The sequence below is a fragment of the Arvicanthis niloticus genome, chromosome 7 (genome assembly GCF_011762505.2).
Source record: "Arvicanthis niloticus isolate mArvNil1 chromosome 7, mArvNil1.pat.X, whole genome shotgun sequence".
NCBI lineage: Eukaryota > Metazoa > Chordata > Mammalia > Rodentia > Muridae > Arvicanthis > Arvicanthis niloticus.
This window is the reverse complement of record NC_047664.1, coordinates 70,700,677-70,725,124: the sequence shown is the minus strand read 5'-3', so window position 1 is coordinate 70,725,124 and position 24,448 is coordinate 70,700,677. Positions and strand designations below refer to the sequence as shown.

Sequence of the window (24,448 nt, the reverse complement as noted above, 5' to 3'; positions counted from 1 at the left end):
CTGCTGCCACGTTCTATGACAATGGTGGACTAAACCTCTATTAACTATAAGCCAGCCACAATGACATGTTTTCCTTTATAGGAGTTGCCGTGGTCACACTGTCTCTTCGCAGCAATAAACCCACACTAAGACACTGGGCTAGCCAAGCTACATGGCAGGATCGTGTCTCAAAACATTAAAAACAAACAAAAAGCAAAACAAAAAAGCACACAAGAAAGTTTAAGATTCACTGTGATTAAATGTGTAACAGGTCTGCCCTCACGAATATTTAAAAGGCATTACCTTTAATATCCAAAGCCATCTGTGGGTGGGGGGCAGTAACATAATCTCAATTTTAAAGACAGGAAAGGAATTTCATTGAGATTACTATTGAGTAGTAGAACATAAAGAGAATAAGCAATGTAGCATACATTTAACCTCCGCTCTATCACAGGTCAGCACCTCTCAACCTGGGCTCAAACAACCCTTTCACAGAGGTCACATATCAGACATCCTCATTTCAAGTATTTATATTATAATCCACAAAAGTAGCAAAATTACAGCAAAAAAATTTACTTTATGGTCAGGGTCACCATAACATGAGGAACTGTATTAAAGGGTATTAGGAAGGTTGAGAAGCACAGAAATAGGTCACAGTTGAAGATGCTGAAAGAAATAAGCATTTCAGAGTTTCTATTCTGTTGTAAATATATATTAGAAGAAACAGAGAAGCCCTGCTGTCCTTGAGTCATTTATTTGGCTGGGTTTTCAGCACTTTTATAAAAGCGTCTTTTGGAATCTCGATGTTGCCAATCTTCCTCAGCTTTTTTTTCCCTTCTGCTTGTCTCTTCAAAAGTTTCATCTTTCGAGTAATATCACCACCATACTGAAAAATAAGAAATCCAAATTGGTTCAAAGGAAATGATTAAATAATTGCACCAAGAAAACACATCCATAAACATATCGTTGACCCACCGGCCCTCACGTGACCCCTCCTCAACAATCGGTGTTTTCATTTAGGGTAAGCATACTGTATAGCTACAGCTTAACAGACTCTCAAAGGCAGACCTGGCCAGAAATTACCAGACACTTAGAAAAAGCAGTTTGTTTCACACACACTCAGATAGGCTATCTAAAAATCAATGTAGCGAGGTAGATTTCAGTTCCCACTCTCCTAATTGAAAGATACAGTCACTATACATCTTTCATTATGTATAAAATTATGAAAGTTTAACACAAAATTTTCTTTTAGATAGTATTACGTAAGAAAAGAGAAAACAAAAAAATTTAAAATGTAGTTAAAATTAAGACTAATATAGTTAAGCAGAAACTTACTCATTTAGAATGAAACTTGGAAATGAAATACATAGTACATGAAAACTAAAATAGAAACCAATTTATAGCACCTTTGATCTTAAATATAGTAAAGTAGAAAGATACATACACATTTTGCCAAAACATTTTTTCTATAGGCTTTCACACTGTAAAAGAAGAAATACAGTTTAAAAGCATAATTTCTATACACAGCTTTACTTTTGATAAAATATTTTAGTGATAGTGTTATTTAGATCAAATTGCCTTATGTAACCAGTTCAAATGTTGATGTATTTATTTCTATATACTTAGTGTAAGACATACAACAAAATTTCTTTTAATGTTGCCATATCCTTTAGTAAGAAAGGTCATTGCTTGTGGTATGCATAAGGAAGAATATGAACATTCCTGACTTCAATAAAGAACATACATTATTCCAAGTTCAACCTAAAAATAATTTGAATAGCACTATTAAAAAAATTAAATCATCATATTCTGACTGTAAATGGCTAGTGACTACTAAAGGATTTACTGCTAAATTTAGGATTTTATAAAACCGTTCTCAAGACTGACTACTGTTACTATATACGACCATCAATTATACTGCTCTATTACTATGACGTTCCAGATCACTAACTGTGAACGTACCTCTTTTTAAGGGATTCTTACTGTACTTTCAATATAATTAATGTAAAAATGACCATGTGCTAAATGCTCTACTTTCTAGGATGTTCCCTAGAATTCTGCCTAATTTCTGGATTTTCTTGGACACTGGGTAACTCAAACAAAACAGTGTTCAAAATGAAATTATTCCCATAATGGGTGCATACAAACACACACACACACACACACACACACACACAAAAGGTATTAACACACACCCAAATATATATAAATGGTATTTAACTAGTACTGATGCATTAGGCTTAGGTTAAGCTATAACTAAATAGCAATTCCCAATTTGTCATAACTGAGAAGACAGACTATCCAAGGTCATAAGATTCCTAACAGCCGGGCAAGGGGCAGTGCTACCAGAGACTATACTTGCTGCTACAGGAACCTGATTTTATCAACAGTGCTAGCTTTCTTTAAAAATTATTTTATTTTCCATATCTATTATAAACCACATGAGAGACCTAACCTAGAAAACAAAACCTAACATATTATAATCTTTTCTGATTTAGTGCTTCAGAAAAAACCATTTTATTATTACTGTTAGGTTCTGTTTCTATCACAATCTATCAGGAACCTTACAGAAATCCTTTAACCTAGAAAATCATTGGAAATGAACATAAATTCCTTAAACTTTCATAAATTATACAACTGTAAGTATCGTCACTTAATGTAAGTAATCCAAAGTAGTAAGACATTTATCATCTCATGATCTACATTAATAAAATCATAAACCATGATTAATTAAATGTTTAGTCTTGTTTTCTGGGTATATTGTTTCTAAAGCCAGCCTCAAAGGAAAATGAATTTCAACTCACGTTTCTCTTGCAATTACTTTGCTTCCAACAGCAGCTTGAATTGCTATCTCAAATAGCTGTCTGGGAAGAGAATCCTTTAAACGTTCACATATGCTTTTGCCAACAGTGTATGCTTTCTCTCTGAGACAGAAAAAATACAGCTATCCTAAATATAAATATTTAAATTATCTTCATAGTCCATTGCAGTAATTAAAATAAGGTGAATTTTAAGACGTTGAAATAGAACTCAACACTTTGTACTTAATTGGCATTTTCTGTGGCGATGTATTATGACCTACAATTGCATGGATATAGCATAATATCAGTCTGCCAGTTTGTGAGCACACATACTTGACTTCTTCATTATCATGAATATGAAAATCTTTTTGTCATTATAAACCTAAATCATAACATTAAAAAATATTTTCTTGAACTTTAACACAGTGAAGGAAAAATTATTTCCATGATACTACAACTTTGGCTATAATTCTATATTTTATATTTAGTAACAGAGATATTTGTGGTGACCATGATTTCCTCACCTTACATATCCAAGAAGATAGACTTCAAAGAGTCATAAAAGTCTACCACAATTTCATTCAAAGGGAAGAGATATTTAAGCATAACTATTTTCATCAACAAAAGTCATATTTTTCTGATGTAAAAGCAGAAGGAAAATGAGTACACGAAAATCCATTTTGATTATCTTTTAAAGTTTTATAAAGTGTATCTGCTGCACTGAGTAAGGAACCATCATCAAATATAGAAAAACACCCAAGCTGGTGATCTCTCACTCTACTTACCTATGGACCACAGTTACCAGCTCTTCCACGATATTTCCATTCAGCAGAATATCCATTTTTACTAATTCTGCCGTCTGGTAACCAGCATCTTCATAATCAAAACTAAAGGGGAGAACAGAACATGGACAAGCGTGATCCTGACAGATTACACTCAAACTTCCTTTTCCCTACATCCCTCATTACCTGCTCTCCCCCGAAGAAAATGATGAAATTATTACCACATGTAAAGTTTCATTTAATGGATGTATATGTCTATAATAAAGAGCCAAATGCATCAGCCTTCATTTATGAAATTAGGGTCATAAGTTCACGGACTATAAATCCATAGAGAGAAGGAAAAGGAACTAGTTGAGGTAAACTAGGAAAATCAATCACTAAAACCAAATGTCAGCTCCTTCCTACCGTTGCCAGCAGTTGGTGGTCTTCCGCTAACACTATATTAGTGGGTTGCTATACACTTTCTGTTGCCAATGACAACACATGTTTAGACAATGTACTAGATAATGCACTAATAATGCCATTAAGAAAGGGCACTTGGGTTTCCTACACAGACCTGCAGTTTGAGCATTAGATTTGTCAGGACTGAACGACATGTAAGACATGTGAATCCAGTACACAGCAAGTAGCTTCAGCAAAGCTTAATCAACCACAAACAAGCACCCTTGTTAGCTGCTATCACCAGGGTGGTCAAAGCTAACAGTGGGAGACAATGTTTAACTCATAAAGCCATTGTAGCCAAAAGACAGTAGAAACAGCTTCTTGCTCTCTAACACTCAACTCTTATATTTTTATTTGAGTAGGTTTCAGGTACTCTCTTAAGATACACAGATTTTTATTAGATGGACCACATATTCCTAGGAGGACCTGTTCTTGACTACAACATTGTTAAGTGCAGTACATATTTAGCATTCTTCATATTAAATATTTATATAAATTTCTCAATTGTAAGTACATGTTCCATGGATCAATTAACACACACACACACACACACACACAAAACATATATATTTAAATGTTATTCAGTCACAGATATTTTTGAAATTATGTCCAACTGTTAAGCCACAAGGGCTATAAGCTCTTACTGATGAGGGTGCTTCCCTTTCAGAGTAACAGTCTGACAAATCAAAAGCCCTTTTCTCCTAGAAGGAAATGCCAGGTTCTGTATACTATCTATAACACTCCAAGCTTCCTAACCTTATGATTCTCAACTGTCTTCAAGAGCTGAAATTAGTAAGAGAGCAAAAGAGTAATTCCTTATACTCAGCATTTTCAAACCTGTGAGATGTTTGTGATCACCGTGATTTCCTCACCTTGCATATCCAGAAGACAGAGACTTCAAAGAGTCATAAAAGTCTACCACAATTTCATTCAAAGGGAAGAGATACTTAAGCATAACTCTATTTTCATCAATAAAAGTCATATTTTTTTGAATTGCTCTTCGTGCCTAAAGAAAGATAAGTTTGATGATAATCCATACAAATATTTATGTGAATAAATTAAAAGCATTAATTTCCAAAGTATAATTCCTATAAGTAAATAGAATGGAAGAGTATTATTTAATGGTCTACCAAAAAAAAATTACAAGCAAGAGTTTTAGTACAGGAAGAAACACTACTTTGTATTTCACTTATATTCATTTTAAACTACAACTTGTAATCTCTATTTTTAAAATTACATTATGGACACATATCGTGTACTTTCAAGTACACAAATAGACTAAATCATAATAAAAGTCCCTTTGGGATAAGTATGCAACTTTTTTTCATTCCTTTGACTAAAGTATTCAGCTAATACTGATAATCAAATTTAAAGCCAGTGTGTAAAAGAAAATCTCTGAAATAAAACCTCTGAAATAAAAGCTGATAATCATTGCTCCAGAATCCCACTTTGTGCTCCTACCTGACAAAGTGCCATTATTTTTCCAGTGTATTCAGTTGGTGTAATAACAGTGCCCAAAACAACAGGTTCCAAATATTCTGTTACTTTGGACTTATCGGGGAATTGTGCAGGGTTGATGATTGTGATTTCCTTTTCTTTATATTCCTAAAAACAAGGAAAGGGAACAGTATTTAAGAACAAAGACTAACACAATTATGTTTCTTAAAGGTTACTTTTCACATATAATACATTTTAGAACATTGAATTTAGTGCAAATAACAAAGGAGCAGCAGTAATAACAAAAACACCTAAAGATTAGACAACTTTTCTTCTAAGAAACAACAACAAAAAAAGTCTTCCAATTACCACCTTTTATTTTGTTAGTAATGATAATACTAAATATATTACAACATTTTGGTTACTAAAATTTACAAAACATACCATGAACCATGTAGAAAAGTATGATAAATATTATTTTTTTAACTTGACCTTTTAGATTACTATAATTTTAGTGTATAAAATCAGGTTATTTATATTCAAGGTAGCAGTGGTTTAAATGAATAAATTATAAATTACCACTTACATGAAACACAGTACTGCTTTTATCACTAACTTAAAATTTTCCTGTAAGAATGAATGTTTTACTTTTTATAACATCAATCATTTATGATCGACATTATCTTTCAAATTCTTGTGCAGAATTGGTCTTATCATTGCTAATTCTTTTTACTGTCATTACCAGACTAATTTTGATACTTAAGAGATTGAGCTAAGAAACATAAAACATGAATTAGTTTTAGAAAAGTAACAAAAATTTGTATTACTTTTACTCAAAAATAAATCACTCTCAATAGTGATTTATTCACAAATAAAATATTTCTCTTGTATTTAGTATATAAATGTACACATCTTTATTAAATTTTCCCTTTCAGGCTGATACAAAATAGAAGTAAATAGTGCAGTACCTTTATTAATTTTGCAGAGGAAAGGACAGCTTTGTATGGAACAGTAGGGGTCGTCAAAATAACAGAAGCGTTATATTCTTGCTCTAGTCGCTGGTTGAAAACCTCCATATGTAAAAGTCCAAGAAATCCCAACCTGGAGACAAGGGGGGAAAAACCCACCAAAACTCCTCTAAATGTCAATGTTTTGTTGGGCTGTTTGCTGTTCTGAACACATTGTTACTTTGTAGGAAAGGGGAAAATCAAGAATCATTCCAGCAACTTGCATTTCTTGTATAATTTTTTAAAGACCCAAATCTTCTGTGAATCTATTTTACATTACCCACAAAACATGAACACATTTGAGACATAAGCAGACATTAAGAGATTTATTTATTTTACTCAAAAAAAGGGGGGGGATCTTTAGGGCCTGCAAAAATGGTTGAGTGGATATCGTGCTCACTTTATAAGCATAAGAACCCCAAACTTGATCCCCAAGACCTATACAAAAAAGCCAGGAGCTGCAGAATGTGACTGTGATCCCTGTGTAGGAAGGGGACAGACAGGTGCCAAGTTAATCTCCAGAGTCAGCGATAAATGCTGTCTTAAAAAATAAAGTAGACACACAGCTGGATCTCACATGTGTGTACATGCACACATGGTGTGCACAACCACACATACATGTATACACATACACAAAAAGAATATTTGTAGAGATAGGTGGATCTCTGAGTTTGAGGCCACCTTGATCTACACTGCTAGATCCAGGACAGCAAGGGCTATATAGTGAGACCCTGACTCAAACCTCCCACCCCAAAGAATATTAAAAATTTTAGTCTGATCTTCAGAAATGTTCATGAACAACAGATCTAATTAGAAGGTATTCTCCTATAAAAATGTGATTCTATGATCTGAATGTCCCTTACCTCCAGCCAGCACCTAGGGCCAGACTACAATCCCGATGCACTGTCACACTGGAGTCATTTAAAGTCAGTTTTTCTATAGCACTCTTTAGGTTATTATATTCAGATTGGTCAATAGGGTACACTCCTGGGGATACAAACAGTAAAATGTACTGTCAAGAGCAAAATTAACCATTGGCATGTATATTATTTTTCTGTAATGGGTTGCAAGATTATCTTAGAATCCATTAGCATTAATGGTATACAATTGTGGTCACACTACAAACAGTGATTTTATGCTTTCAGAGAAATACAAAAAAGAAGAAAACATGTAAACAATCAAGAGAATTAAGTTTACTAATAATTACACAAAGAACATCTTAAAAAAACAAAAATTCAAAATAATCCATCACTATAAGTAAAAATAGTATGTGGGAAATAGCATCAGAAATGAAAGTGACACTGGACTTAGTTTCTAGACCAATTACTAAAATATATGAGAATCTAGCTTTTAGAAATTTACTGCTTAAAACTATGGGAGCTACTATTGATTATACCGATTGTCTTTATCTCCTGCTTATGAAATTTACACTTTACAAACCTCCGGAAATTCAAATGACTGACTCTGTGTAAGCACAGCAGTCATAAAGTTCGTGACCTCTTCTGAGAGGAGACTGCGAGGAGAAAGTGGGGAATGGCTAACCTAGGTAGGTTAGAGTAAGCAGAGGGACCTCAATCAGTCCTCACTATATAAATGTCTGCAGTGCTCAAAGTAAGACATGATCTGATGTTACACATAGTAGAGGCTACATGGCGGTCTACTTCATCCCCAGGAGCACAGTACTAAAAACCACGACCAAGAGGAGGGAATTCGATAATTCTACTAAGAACTGTCAGTAAAACATCCTAACTAGAGAAAAAATTTCAAATATAATCAACTAACTTCTCAGAAAAATAAGAAAATTCATGTTACTAAGATCTCCTACATAGTCACTTCATTCTTAAGGAATCTTAAATGATCGCTCACTCGTATAAAATGTCACCATGATGTATAGAAATACCACATATATATGCAAATGAAATGTCATATGCATACATATTTTATATATCATATATATTACAAACAGATCTGTAAGAATATATGTTATCTTCTATTACATTTGTTTTCACCACAGAAACAGACTTTTAATTAAAAAAGTTTTGGCCCCTTGTCTTCAATTTGTGAGCTCCTCACCTGCAAATACCATTGGTTTCGCTGATTTAAACCCAGGCAAGGGCTCCACTGGATGATTATGTAAATATAATGTGTCTCCTATTTGTGCTTCAGTGACATCTTTCATCCCAGCAATCAGAAAGCCCACCTGTCCTGCATATCTAAATAAAATTAGTATATGCAAATATTTACTGCTTTTCTGTTGTTAAGTGCATACTCACAATTCTGTCTCCCTAGGAAATTCACAACTTCCCCAACAAGTAAAGGCCACACTCCATCTTCAACCTCTAAGCTCAGCAGGAAAACAGCAGCTTATCTTTTTTCCATTGCCCACAATTTCTACACAGACCTAATCCTATCTGTAATTGTGCAGCCTTCTGTAATCTACACACTAGTTCCTCATATGCACTCTAAAATTGGTACCACTGGATAAAAATTCAGGAGACTGTTATGTCTATTATTATATGACGTTGGCTCATTAAGAAGAGGAAAAAGATAAATGTTTAACCAAACAGAAAAACATAAATATGTAAAAAGTTTATTACACTTATGACTTTCACATGAAAAGGCCAGATTCATAGTAACAAACTCATTTGCATATAGGTTGCAAGGAGAGCCATGCGTGTGTGTGTGTGTGTGTGTGTATAAACTTAATTTAGAAAGACTCCACTAACATTAAAATGAACTGACTAAAAACACATGGTGATTTTCATGAGGCTTTCTAGGCACTGCATGAAATTGTGCGATATAATCCATGTATTCAGAATATTCAACACCTCCATTTTCAGAGATGACCTGAGAAGCATAAACTAAGTGCCTGATGTTATGTCTTCTCAGTATCAGTAGCCACTCAGCAGCTGTGTCACAACTAATTCAAATATGATTTAAATATTTAAATTAAATATTAATTAAAATACATTTCAACTAATCTAGATTTAACCCTAAATTCCACAAGGAAGAAAAGAATGATTTCTTTTACATTTAATAGCACCTTATATTGCAAAATTTAGTTGTGATGAGATTAAATGTAAAAGGGTAAAAAAAATCCACCGGAGAATAATTGAGGAGCCCTAACTAATATTTAATTGTTCTATTAAATACATTTAACAGGACCAAGTCTATACTAGATCACTAAGGTATTTGTACTAATTAATAAAACTTGATCATTTTTATATTCATAAAACTACCTACTGTTCACAAACAGGTTTTTTTAAGTATTTGGATGTATATATGCATAGATCATAAGTTTTCTTAATTCTACATTACGATCATTCTGAACACACTGAGAGAAATATGTAAATTTATTACATCAACTATAACTAATTACTTACAATTTATGAGTTGGCTGTTCATTAGGATTCAAAATGCCTACTTCATTGACTTCATATGTTTTTTTAGTGTGTGCAGATACAATTTTATCTCCCTTGGAAACCATTCCATCAAACAGTGCTATGTTGGCTATGACGCCTCTGTACTGGTCGAAGGTAGAATCAAATACCAAAGCTTTCAGTGGGTTTTCACGATGTACTTTTGGACTATTATAAAAGATAAAATTAGGTATATATAAGAAAATGCCTATTTTCAACCTAAGCAGTATATTTAATTTATTTTAATTTTGCAAAGGAAATTACTCAAAAGCCAAAGCAAAATTTTCTATAAAATATATTAAATTCAGCCATCAGTCTTACATTTTGAAATTTATGGATGTATACTCATTATGGAGCAAACACATGCCAATGGACTTCAGCCCTATTCCACGTCTGCTGCACAGCGCCATCACCCTCGCCTTTTCCTATCTTCTTACATCTAACTTGACTTCTTTACTTTATTAAATGCAAAACTTTATGGCAACTTACTGCAAGACTGCTTGCCACATTCACTAGTTTAAATCAGCATATCAAGTTAACGGTCTATTAATCTAAAGGAGTGCATTATAAATGTCTATACATTATTAAATACTCGATCTACTTTAAACTATTAAACATGAGCGAATAGTGTAATACAAAATGCTTACGGAGGTATTCGTTCAATGACTGCTTGAAGCACACTGTCAACGTTTGTCCCGAGTTTCGCAGAAATCTGAAAGTGGGTAGAAACCAAAGCACTGAGATTTAAGGCTACACTCATCCTTCCTGGGGCTCCTTATTTATGATCACAAGGAAGAAGTCTCTTATTCATTTGTATGAACACAGAAAAAGATAGGATTTCTTCTCATCCTTAGGTGTTCATGGCAATATGATTCCAGGATTAAAGTATAAAAGTATTCTTAATGTAGTATGCTTAAAAAGCAATGGAATAAGAATTACAACAACATTTTTTAATGAGTAAAATACCTTTTAATAGAATGCATCACTCTAGCCAAATACCTGCTAAGTCCAAAAAATACCAGCTCTTCAAAGACCAAATTTCTTCACAGACAAAATAACTTCTGTGAGTGATGCTAAGGGCTGGAGAGATGGATCAGAGGTTGAGAGCACTTCCTTTTAGAGCACACCAGGGTTCTGGTCCAGTACCCACAGCAGGAATCTCATACCTCCTGAACCTCCAGTTTGATGGGATCCAACTCCCAAATCTGGTTTTTGGGCAACTGTATGTGGTTAAGTTTTTGTGCTGGCACACACACGTACACATAAGTAAAATTAAGTAAATAAATCCTTTAAAAGAAGAATTAACACTAAAATGAGTTTCAAAGGCTCAGCACAGGCTAAATCTGTGACCTTAGGCAAGTGATTAAATATTTAAGCCTTAGTTCATTTAAAAGTAATACAGAAACAATCTGTATATTCTCACACTATAAGGGGAGTTTTCTCACCCGAATCTAATGAAATAATAATAAGTACTCTAAAACTAAGAAAGTGTTAAGACAGCAAGGGAACAACCACCATGACATTTCAGTCAGGTCAATCACCTGAGATTTTCCAAAGAACAATCAATAGTTGTGCTGGCTAGTTTTATGTCAACCAGACACAGAGTAGTCATTTGAGAGATGGTAACCTCAGCTGAGAAAATGATCAGGCTGTAGACATGAGATTATAGCATTTGCTTAATTAGCATTTGATGAGAGAGGACCCTGCCCATTGTAGGTGGTGCCAGGTTCTGTAAGAAAGCAGGCTGTGGAAGCCATTACAGGCAACCCAGGATGCAGCACCTCCATGACCTCTGCTCCACTCCTGCCTCTAGATTCCTGCCCTGACTTCCTTCAGTGATGGCTTAATGGAAGTATAAGCCAAATAAACCATTTCCTCCCAAGTTGCTCTGGTCATGGTGCTTCACCAGTGCAATAGAACAACTAAGACAATCACCTTTAAGAAAAAGTATTTACCTTAATACATTCATCACTAGGGATATCAAACACTTTTTCAATCTGCTTTCCAACTCTTTCAGGATCAGCATTCTTCAGATCTATCTTTAAACAAAATTATTTAGTGAGCATAACAAAAATAAAATTAGTCCATAATAATAATACTTGGAGATCAATAGTCTTCTGTGATTTAACCTCTCCGTGACTTTTTCAAATATATTTAAAATAATCTGTATATTAGCAACATGATTTTAACAAGCATGACTACTAAAAAAAAATTCGAGCAACAAAACAGACCAAAAAAAAATATATAAGCAAGACAGAGTAGATTAACTAAGACCATGAAATCAGATTTTTAAAATAAGGTCAGATATCAAGCTATTTGCATATGGGCTTATTTTACACTTGGCAGTGATATCAAGAAATGCAACTTATTGCAGTTTGAATTTTTAAGGGAATATCTTAATTTTTCACTACTGGACAGACTTATGTGTGTTAACAGTTACTCTGACCTGTTTCATAGACTGTACTGATTCTTAGCTCTAAACCCCTCTTCTCTAGAGCAGTGTGACTGGCACCTCTTTGTCTGCCTTGCACCCCTTTCCTAGAGAAATGGCTTTCTCTTTCCCCATGCAGTTCAGACAAACCTTTTCAACTCTATGCAAGGAATATTTGACCTGCAATTCTATCACATGAAATTCAGAGGTAAATCCTACTGATAATCTGAATGAATAGTAACTACAGGTCCCTCATATTAAAAAAAAAAAAAGAAAAAAAAAGAAAAAAAAGCTATGCTTTACAATGAAACACTAGATATCATTAGAAGGTAAAATAAGTAATAGCACTGGTGTCTCATTTTGATTACCTTGTTGATAACTGGAATTACTGACAACTGGGCTTCAAAAGCAAGAAAGAAGTTTGCTACAGTTTGAGCTTGAATACCCTGGAAACACCAAGACAGGAGAGACAAGGTGACTGCTTTGACACTAAATATACCACAAAGTTACTAATTCAATCCATTCCATCTATCTTCATGGAACTAAGATTTTACATTATGCTAATAAAATGAAACAGTATGTCATCTACCTGGCAGAGCCAAGCCTAGCAGGGACTGTAAGCCCTCACTGTGCTTTCTGAGTAGTGAGCAGTTCTGTCCCCAGCCACATCTGCAAGCATCACCACTATGTTCTACTGCCCTGCTACAAGGCAAAGGCAATGAGGCCAATGAGTCATGAACTATACAACCTTCAAAACTGTGAGCCAAAATAAACTCGCCTTTACAGGTATTTCATTCATTTCTATGTAGTTATAGAAATCTGAATCATACCACTTCCTAGTTTTCTATACCATTCATGTTTTAGAGTTCAAAACCAACATTACCACTGGTAAAGAAATAAACTAAATATAGCAAGTCAACACTTCAATTTAACAATATTAAAGTATTTGATTTAGAGTATGTAATACAATCTATCTGTTATTCAAATGTAAAAGTTGTATTTCCAAAATGCATTTTAAGAACTTAATGAAACAACCAATAGGGCACGTCAGATCATATATAATATAGGCTCTTACCTCATTTGCATCGACCACCAGTAGAACACCTTGGCATGCAGAAAGTGACCTAGACACTTCATAACTAAAATCAACATGGCCCTAAAAAGCAAGTATGGGTACCTTTAAGTATTAGCTATAAATGTTAAAGTAACAGATACTATAGCTAGTCTAATGATATGGCAAAAAAATAATAAAATGTGTTTTTTGTGAAAATATTGGAAACAAGTTATATGATCATAAAAACAAAACAACAAACAAAGACAGTTTTGCAAACTTTAGCCCCAAAATGTAAGAATTTCGACTGCAATAATAACAAGATTAACTAGCAATCTTTGCAGAGACAATATAAAACTTACTGGTGTGTCTATGAGATTTAAAAGATACTGCTTTCCTCCAAAACTGTAAAACAGAGATGCTGTCTGTGCCTTCACAGTGATTCCTCTTTCTCGTTCCACTTGTAATTTATCAAGAACCTGCTTATTTTTCGTTGTCTTATCAATCGTTCCTAGAAACAGAAGCACTTACTAATTTCTCTGGGCTTTAAAGCAAATACTATTAAACATACAATTAACAGAAAACATTAAAGATGAAATACCAAAAGGTAAGATATCGTGGTAAAGCTAAATTCCCAGTAACTCCAGGTAATCACAAGCATATGATAAAGATAAAAATACCTGTTAATTCCAGGAGCCTGTCAGCTAAAGTACTTTTGCCATGATCCACATGTGCAATGATACTGAAATTTCTAATATCTTCAACAGGAAATCTAGACATGTCAGGTTTCTCCTAAGAAGGGAAGGGAATATCACAGTTAAGGGTATAAATTTTGCATTAAACGAATTACAAATTCAAAGAAAATTCTTTCAATCTATGGACTTCACTTACTTGCAGATTCTTACGCTCCCTTATAAAGATGTATGACTAAGACTAACTACAAAGAACAAATTACAAAGGACTCAAATATATCAGTTCCATAAACAAGGCTAAATATAAATAAAAACTCCTTAATACTTCCTCACATATTAAGTTAATTGCAAATTTACTTTCATGAATGGAGAATGGAGGTCATACATAACTCCTCAGGAGTCGAAGAACGCCTTATCAAGTTAAATCCATGCTGCTGGAAACTGGGGTCCAAGTGAAATAGTCAGGGGTGTGTGTGCGCCCCCTAGGCATTTTCCCGAGTTGATATTTTAATTGATGAAATTGTAATAACTGTAACATTTGTTTTAGCTTTCCATTTGTTACTCAGTATAAGGCAGATAAAGGTATAAAGGAATTATTTAAACAAAACTGTAAAAGTTGCACTGTAGTCCCTCACCCCACATTCAGGTCCTGAAGCAGAACCGCACGACTTTCAAAAGCCCTGAATTGTGAGCTCAAACCCATTTTTCTAACCACAAGCCCCTTGCATGAGACTGAAATGCTCTCTACGCCTCTGCATCCCTCCATCTTCGAAATTTGATTAACTATCTCAACGCAGCAATGAAGCTGCAGAATCGGATGCAAGTCAGACGAGTTGCCTAAGAAACCTAACTAAAACTTAAAAGAAAATCGATGCTACAAAGGAGCAGGTTCTCGGAGGTTTTTAGCAGTAACACCTGCTCATGACCTACGCTAGCCCTAAACCGAAGAGCTAGCGGGCGTGAAGCCGATGCAGGTGAAGCCCTGCCCAGCCCGCGCCGGCGAGCCCCTCGCTGCTCGCCCACCGTGCGCGTGCGGAAACCCTGCACCTTCCTGGAGGGAGCCGGTCACCTTGAGCTCGGCAGAGCTGAAGAGCCTGCAGGCGGCCCCGAGGTCGGAGGCAGCCGCGTGCCGGGGACAGGAAAGTAGCAAGCGCGAGGCCCCGGCGGCCCATGGCGCGAGAGCGCGCCCCGCGAGCGCCCACATGCCTGGCGGCTCAGGGCCGGGCGGACCAGAGAACACACATTGCTAGGGCTTCGCTCCGGCCTGAGCCCTCAGTGAGAACCAAGCCTGACGCAAATCAAACGCGCCGCCTGCATGTCGCGCCGCTTATGACGTCGGTGCGTCTACCCGGGGGCGGTGGGAGGGGTTTAGGAAGGTCAACGGTGGGAGAGCGGCGGTGGTCGTGGGAAACTACTGCGCATCAAGTGCTTGTCCCGTAGTGAACGAACGCTTTGTGAAGCCCTCATTTAGGCGACTGCTATCAGGTGTCCCATCACTCCCTGCGCTCGCTCCAGCGGGTTACAGTAGGCGAGGGACGTCCTTGGCCTACTCCCAGCATGCAGAGTGGGGCCCTGGGAGACTTTCAGGGAAAACTGGAGTTCGTGGCTTCTATGAAGAAAATTATTTCATACTTAGCCAGAATGAAGTATAGATTTATTAATAAAAGCAAAGCACGCCGGAGGACAAGGATGGTGTCTGTGTCCATACAAAAGCAATTCTTACCTTAAGATAGGTAAGAGAATTTATTCTGGAGCCAAACAGACCATGTTCCCCCAACACACATTTAGGTTTACCTAGAATTCTTTGTTTCAATGGACTTTGTGTAGTGACAATAAAAATAAGTCACAGGTAAAAGCATTTTTCAAGCACATTGATAAAACATTGTTACAACACAGCTTAGAAATCTCAGTTATAGGCCATGGAAGCTGAGATCATTCTTAGCCTCTGTGATTCCTGCCCTGATGGAGTTCCTGCCATGACTTCCTCCAATGGTGAACTACAATGTGGAAGTATAACCAAATAAACCCATTTTTCCCGTCTTGCTTTTACTCATAGTCCTTTATCATAGCATTGGCAACCCTAACTAGGACACCATGCTGCAGTTGGACATTAGGCTGTCTTAAAATTTCTTCAGCCATCCAACCTAATCCGTTACATTTAGATTCAGCTTCAAGTCCAAGTGTTCTTATACTGTTCTGAAACTTTGTGAACACAATCTTTATTGTCTGTCTCTCAAAATTCTAGCTTTCCACTCCCTCATGAGAATGGCCTGTTAGGATCTGATTCCTTGGATTTTGCCCAAAACTTTTCTCCTGAAAACCAGTTTTAAAAGCTCAAGAGCTATGTGGTCAGGTTTATAACAATAGCAACTCAACTTTTGGTACCATTTTTTATTAATTACTTTATTAGTTCTGGGATCCTATTCCAGGGGATTCATAGTTTGTCTTCCAGTCTCATTCAAATTATTGTTTTGTAAACATTCTCATAAACATGCCTGGATATGAGCTTTCTAGGTCATTCTAAACCCTAGCAACTTGACAATAAATATTAACAGCTTCTCTCTCTCTCTCTCTCTCTCTCTCTCTCTCTCTCTCTCTCTCTCTCTCTCTCCTCTTTCTCTCTCTCTCATACACACACACCGGGGGAGGGATGGAGAGAGGAAGACAGACACAGAAAGATAGAGAAATACAGAGGCAGAGATGGACAGACAGATATACAGCGCACTCACACACATACACACACACACACACACACAGAGAGAGAGAGAGAGAGAGAGAGAGAGAGAGAGAGAGAGAGAGAGAGATTAGGATGATGACATCCTAATACCTTCACTACATCTAAATTCTGTATCAAGATTATTGACATGATAGAACATTTTTAGCTCTAGTAATGCCATAAAATTCTATTTGCAATAATCATTTACAATTATGTACACAATTTTATAGAATATCTATATACAATTTTATAGAATATCTATCCAATGTTGAAACAATTTAACATTACTATTATGCAGCTAAACTGTTGCCATCATGAGTCTACAATGTAAACTAGAGTCTAAAATTTCTAGTAGTCTGATTTTTGAAACTCTTCTATGAGTATTTTAAAACATTTTTTTCAAAACTTTAACATAAACTGAGTACATGAGTACTTTTATGTCATAAACTAGACAGTGCTTTGAAAAAAAGATTTTAAAACTATTGTTAACCCCTTGCCTTCAATATGTAAATACTAGTGTGCATGCCCCTGTATACACAACCACACATATGCACATGCACACACACACACTCACACATACACAGGCAGAGAGAGAGAATAAAATAATAAGTGATTTAATAATGAATATTAATGGATGCTTGTTCTTGGGGTGGCCCAAAAATTAAAGTCCAGGAAATATCTATGAATAATGTGCCACAAAATCCTGACATGAGGACAATTGGGAATCCAGAGAAGGAAGCACTCTATTTCAGGGCATCAGCCATCAGCCCATTGAATTTAGTACAAATTTTGCACAGTAGAGTGGTATATATTCCAACAACAGTGACAGAGGGTTGTTCAACTAAAGTATGTTCCAAAGAGGGATTAAAGCCTGCAGTTTACATAAAGTGAGTTTGGGGGTGGTGATCAGAATGTAAATCGAATAAATGAAAAAGGGAGGGGGGAATTTGGCTCAAGGTAGTAATTCGTCCATTAGTGCTTTGGAAAAAAGTTTAATGTATGGTAATGTTCCACAAGAAAGAAGGCAGCTGGTGTGGTCAAAGGGTAATCAATATATCCTGTGTCTGTTAATCAGGCCCCAAAAATTGAGTGGACCTGGAAGACTCTACAGTGTGGGCTCTATATCACAATCCGTTCTTGATGCCTACCTACATCAGCACTTGAGTTTAAGCCTGTGTTGATAGCTATAAAAATGAACATTGGGATCTGTTGAAACATTTTTTTTTCTAATTCAAGAAGAAAACATCAGTTTTCATAGTCAATGAATAATGCCTTTTTGTGATGAGAACCTGAGCTTCCTAGAAATGTTGTAGAAGAAACCATTAAGACTCAAGACTCATGACTCTTATACAATATTTAGTTAAGACTTCTATTGCTGTGATAAAACACCATAACCATAGACAACCTGGAGATGAAAAGGTTTATTTCACTTCCACATCAAAATCGATCACTGAAGGAAGTCAGGGCAGAAACTCAAGGCAGGAATGTGATAGCAGAAACTAATACAGAAGCCACAAAGGGGCACTGCTTACTGGCTTGCTCTCATGACTTGCTCAGCCTGATTTTTTTTTGTAGCACCCAGGACCACAAGTCCAGGAGTGGTACTGTCCACAGTAAGCTGGGTTCTCCCACATCAATTACCAATCAAGTTAATGTGACACAGGCTTTCCACAGAGTAATCTGGTGAGGATTTTGTTTTTCAGTTGGGTTCCTTTTTCCTAAGTGGCTAGCAGATGTTGGGTTGACATAGAACTGACCAGCACACACTGTGTGTCTCAGCAGGAAATTCTCTGTAAGAAAGCCAGGTGCTTATAGGAAGTGAGGTGGATTGGATATGGAGCATCAACTGTATCCATTCCAAGAATTGCAGGATTCAAGAAGAAGCAGGAGCAGGAACTGGAGGGGGAGCAGAAGGCAGAGTGGGGGTGGGAGGGGGAGGAATAAGGGGAAGGAGCAGGAGCAGGAGGAACAGGAGGAGGAGGAGGAGGAGGAGGAGGAGGAGGAGGGGGAGGAGGAGGAGCAGGAGGAGGAGCAGGGAGAAGGAGAAAAGAAAAAGAAGAACTTTAAGCACATATATGCCAAGGAAAAAGTTATTTTCTGGCAATTTTTATTTATCTTTAAAAAAATCACTTTAAATGTTGGTAGTGTAGCCTGGTTACAGAGAATTTGCCTAGCCTGCCAGCGTAAGTTTGATACTCTACTTGCTGTAAAGTGTTCTTGCTTTAAGTGTTCAAATCAAGAAAAATAACCTCCAGTGCATAGGTCTTAATACTTTGCTTTTTACTTCTTTCACTTATTTTATTCTTTCATATGCATAATTATTTATATAACACTAGCTAATTTTCCTCTTCTGATTTCTCAGTTTTGCTGTTAAACGCTGAACATTAGTATTCATTTATTTGAAGGCAAGTTACCTCAGGTACAGTTTCTTCCCAATGTTTTTTTTTTTTTTTCTCTGTGACAGTTGTAAAAAAAAATATTATTTAGTTTTGCTCCTAAGGAATGGAATTGTCACATCTTGAGGAAAGAACATGAGAAATAAACACTGAATTTTAAAGTTGCTCTAGGAACATGAGGGAAAATAACTGTCAAAAATGCATAGAAATGTTCTTGCAAAGGGACTGTTCAGATAACGATAATAGAAAAATTACATTTTCATTAAAAGGCATTAGCAGACTTTTTTTTTTTTTTGCACATTCAGATAGTCATCAAATAGCTTTCCATTATAGGTATCTTTCTGAATTTCTGCTGTGACCATATGGATGGTGCAGCAATGTTTATATCTCTTTGTTCAAAATAATACTTCAGTAGTTTTAAAAGATGTGTTTTAAAGTCATAGAGTCCAAAATTATCATTGTTTTGATGAGAAAACCATGGCACAAAGGGATGAAGTTAACTCCTAAGGGCATGCAGGAGCAGTGAGGACAGGTGAAAATATTGCAGATGGAAAATGTGAGCTGACATGTTTGCAGAAAATGATTTGGGTACCTCTTGGACAAGCCTTTGTTTGTCAGCATTGAGATACTGTCTCCACTTCAGGGAGGGGCGAGCCAGAGGAGCCTCTGTGTTGCCTAAGTAATGAATGGGTGAATGAATGCAATCTTTTTTGTCTTCCTTCTGAGACCAGATGATTTGGAGAGAAAATACATGATCTTAATACATCAAGAAAAGGAACATAATGCCTACTAGTATGGCTTGCCAGCCAAACTACCTGAATTCTCCAGAAACTGAGAGTTGTTTGATTTTGACATATTTGTGAGGATGTAATTTTGTACATTGAACTATTAAAATTAAGTCAGTTGATAAGCTCATATAACAATATTTAAATGTGTCGTTTCCTGTCAATGCATTACTCATTCATTGCTTCTGAACTTACATATACTTATTTACTACTTTCTATGTGTCTTGAAAAGACAGAGATTAGCTAAGTCCTCCTGTTCATAGGCATTATTTTGTGGTGCTTAAGGGAACAACGGTTTGTAGGGAGGTATCCCACTCACTTGTCTATTAAGAAATTAAAAAAGATGATTCCACCTCCCATTGGTTCACTGACAGCTAAGAAAAAACCAGGGGTATATAAATAAGTATCACTTAGATTTTCCAATAGGTCAAGTCATATCACCAGAGTTTAGCACAACTTTAGGTAGTATTTTTAGAGATATTGAGTAATGAATGAGAGCTGAAACCTGAAATCTCCAGAAATAATTTGAGGTGGATTAAGTCTTGTCACCTCCTTTGGCAGTCTTCCGATAAGTGGCTTATGATACCTTTCTACTGAATATGTACTGTCCTTAGTGAAGTGACTAATACTGAAGTGCAGTGGGAATCAGGCAGCCATGCTATTAGGGCCCACTCAGAAGTCATTCAGTGTTTGCCTGGGTTCCTTGGAGCCCATTGGCCACATAATAACTAAGAATCTTGAGATTGTGATGATGGAAGTGTCCATGTGGAGAATCCCCCACAGGGAGGAATGCTGAGAGCAAAAAGACAGAGAAAGTAATGCCATGCATTTTAAGACTCCAGTTATCACTGTTGAGGCCACAGAGATCATGTAACAGGAAAATACCATGCCTGCTTCCTCTTGTCCAAACTGATGATGTGTGCAATACAGGAATATTTTCTATTTTAAGCACCTAAATTATCCCATTTTGTTGAAAATAGGTTCTTTTCTCATACATTATGACTACAGATTCCCCTTCCTCTACTTCTCTCAGTTCCTCCCCACGTCCCTTCCTATTTATATCCACTCTTGCCCTGTCTCTCATTAGAAAAGAACAACATATAACAAAATGAAAACAAAGGATAAAACAAAGACTAGCACATAGATGTTGGACAAGGAAAACAAACAAAAGGGTAAAGAGCCTAAGAGCAGGCATGTAGGAAGCCGCTGTTAGCGGTGATATAATTTGCCATTCCAAGATGGTGGGAGCATCTTGTCCTCCCAGTAGTAAACAATTAACTGCGCAGGTGCAAAGGTAGAAAGCACGCCAAAGTCACTGGCCAATCCTGAGGCATAATATTGGGTGATGAGTGAACAGCCAATCAGAAGTGAACATGTCACTCTAGGGTGTATTTAAGCTGTGCCTCTTCCTGTCTTTGGCCCTTCCACGGTCTTTCCGCTTCTGCTGTTACAAGTAAAGCCTCGTTTGTAGTAATACCCGATCACTGCCTTCGTATCCTTTTTCGCAGGTGATGGGGACACGCGCGGAACACAGGCACACAAATTAGAGACTCACTCCTTCACAGACTCCGGAGTACCATAAAAACTCTAAACTGAGAGGCCTTCTATATACACAGAGGACCTAATGTGGACTTAGGCTGGCCCAGTGCTTGTTGCTTCAGACTCTGTGAGGACACATGGGCTTTGCTCACTTGATCTAGAGGGCCTTGTTCGCCTGGTGTCATCCATCCCCTCCTCCGGCTCTTACACTCTTCCTGCTCCTTCTTCTGCAGGGTTCCCTGAGCTCTGAGGAGAGGGGTTTGATAGAGACATCCAGTTTAGACCTGAGTGTTTCAAGAGCTCTTTCTATCCCTCTCCTTCCCTCCGTCACTCCCTCCCTCCTCCCCTTCCTCTCTCCCTCCTCAACCTCCTTTCTCTTTGTAATATCTGTCTGTGGTTCCCTGTATTTGTTCCCATTTGCTACAGAAGGAAGCTTCTCTGATGATCAAGCTACTAAATGTTTAAGTGGTTCATAATAATGAAAATATAAATTAACATGAAATTTCATAAGTTTACATATTGGGTTCTGAGTATGAAGAATTCATCTATAAGGTATTTAATTGAATATGATATGCATGCATAATTGTCAGGTATACAACTGCACAGCTCCCAGTCTCTTCAGCACTTGATGTAAAAAATGGTAAGGAATTACAAATGCCATACCAGCACAACATCCTCTCATAATTCATGTTGTTGCCTTTTTCTCCTCCTCCTCCTCCCTTTCCTCCTTTTCATATTGAATATGATGGGCACAACCCATATGCATTGATATAGGGCAATCCACTGGGGTAAGGTCAACTTACCATGGTCCACATTCCTAAAGAAAGCTGATTTTTCCTTCCAAAAGGACAAAGTAGATAAGTAGTATCTAAATGTTTTGTGTACACATATGAGTTCTCAAAGAATACTAAAACACATGAAAAATGACATTTGAAAAATGATATCATTAAAATAAAAGAAAAGGAAAACAATGTTTTTGAGTTTAAATACTAGGAGTTTTTTTTTAATTCATCTGCAATAAAATAAAACCAGAGGAAAAAATTATAGAAAGGATATTTCGTGTCCATTTTCTCTACAGCTAGCAACCACAGAGGGGTCATTTCTGGTGTTAGTAAGTCATTGTAGCAGTAAAGGGATGTCTTAGTTTTCCTCTATAGGATCCATTACTCCCCATTATTATTTAGCTTATTATCAATGTTTCATATTGCGAGTAATAACAAAAGAAAAAAAAACAGAATTGGAACTGAAGACGATGGCTTCAATTGGGCAGATAGCAATAGAAACAAAGAGGAATTGGGTGATTTTTTTTCCATTTCTATGAATTTCTATGCTTTAGTATCATTTCTTGAGATGGAGAAGACAATAGAGAGGAGAAAGAAATGAAATCATTTTTGGGTTACCATGTGCTTGACATGTGTATAAGGTAGATTGTCCAGAGCTGAGAGGAAAGGTCTAGGCTCTAAAAATTGTGTCTATATGCATAGATATACCCATGTTTATACATGTACATATATATACCTATGGGTATATAAATAAATACACCCATGAGACTTAGTGAGATACAAAAGAAAGAAAGAGAGAGAGAGAGAGAGAGAGAGAAAGAGAGAGAGAGAAAGAAAAGAAGGAAAGAGAGGGAAGGAGTGAAAGAGGAGTAAAGAAATTGACTGTGAAAGGGAAAGGAAGAGATTGGGACGAAATCATGATGTTCTTTTTATCAGAAGAGATCTTTGGTCAGATTCACTTTGGTCATTTAGAACTTAGAAACAATTATTTAAGTAGATAAGCTAGACTGATCAATGATGATGACTCTGTGACTGTATTTTGCTTGATTTAAACTCTGTCCTATAAGACACACTAAAGCAGTCAAATGATTTGTTAATGGAAAACACATTTAAGTCCATTTTCTACATGTAAAACATTGCATTTATCAGAGTAGCTTTAACGGACTCCAGCATCTGTATTAATGATCCGTTAACATACTTCTCAGGAAATTGAAGTCATTTGGTCTTCAATGTTTCATGGCTTACAGTACACTTGAGACTTAGATTAATTTCATTTTTATATGCCCTTTTTGGTTGATGTATTTTTGCAATTCATTCAATCAAACCAGACTTTCATGAAGGAAATTGAATTTAAACATGTATAGTCACAAAAGTTTCAAATTTATCTAAATGGAATAAAATTTAAAGTCTTTGGTAAACTTTTCAGTGAATTTACATAGCAGGAAAATGTTCCCCGATTTCCTGCAATTAAGAGAAAAGACCCATGCTTTTTCAAAAGGAACTTTGATGTTAGTTACCCCGATTTAATCAGTGCAATTATATGGGTATGTTTATCAGGCTGGACCCCATTGATAAATAAAACTGGTATATGTCAATAAAAATAAGAAAACAGAATAAAAGATTGAAAGGAAGAAGAGAAATTATGATCTGATTGTAGCTCATATGCATAAATTTGACCTTTTCTCATAGCTATCCCATCAAGACAGAAAAGCTCTCCAAATTCTAGAAATTATCCTCAAATATGTTCTTTTTTATCTAGTAGAAACAAAACTCTTTTATATGACCAAATGAATGGCATATATTTGTAGGCTTCATCCTGCCTTCTAGCCCACCAGGTAAATAGTAAAACCGGATGCAGACCTGTTTAAAAGTAGTTCTTTGGGACAATTCCAATCTCTGTCAGGATACAGCATTCCAGTTCAGTAGGGTCAGGATACCATCAGGAATCAGCATCTATGGCAGGATACAGCAGAAACTGCCAAGCCTCTGCGGAATTGGCAGAAGTCACAGGGAGCAACCAGAACTAACCAGAATGCCTTGAGAAGTTCTCTGCCATGCCTCTCTCAATGAAGTGAAGACCGGCAAAGGCATGAGACCAATGAAGCATTGAAAGCTACCTATGCAAGCATGCTGCCACTGTCCATTGAGTCCTACTTATACTGTCTGCAAACATTACATGTCCTCCCACAG

The 24,448-nt window shown here is 36.4% G+C and overlaps 1 protein-coding gene across 2 annotated transcripts; it reads right to left on the bottom strand.

The window, feature by feature from the left end:
* Positions 1–494: 494 nt before the first annotated feature.
* Guf1 (GTP binding elongation factor GUF1) lies at positions 495–15,352 on the bottom strand. Of its 2 annotated transcripts, XM_034508163.2 has the most exons (17): positions 15,110–15,351; positions 14,029–14,140; positions 13,711–13,859; positions 13,373–13,453; positions 12,666–12,743; positions 11,822–11,905; positions 10,514–10,578; positions 9,831–10,034; positions 8,521–8,660; positions 7,311–7,434; positions 6,409–6,541; positions 5,465–5,608; positions 4,876–5,009; positions 3,566–3,667; positions 2,784–2,903; positions 1,424–1,460; positions 495–865 (listed from the first exon to the last, which is right to left on the bottom strand). In XM_034508163.2, the coding sequence occupies exons 1-17, from the start codon at positions 15,242–15,244 to the stop codon at positions 728–730; spliced, it is 1,980 nt and encodes a 659-aa protein (XP_034364054.1). In that variant the 5' UTR covers positions 15,245–15,351; the 3' UTR covers positions 495–727. The 2 variants fall into 2 exon arrangements, with proteins under 2 accessions (XP_034364054.1, XP_034364055.1); XM_034508164.2 differs by lacking the exon at positions 13,373–13,453 and having other exon boundaries at positions 15,110–15,352.
* Between the last annotated feature and the right edge of the window lie 9,096 nt (positions 15,353–24,448).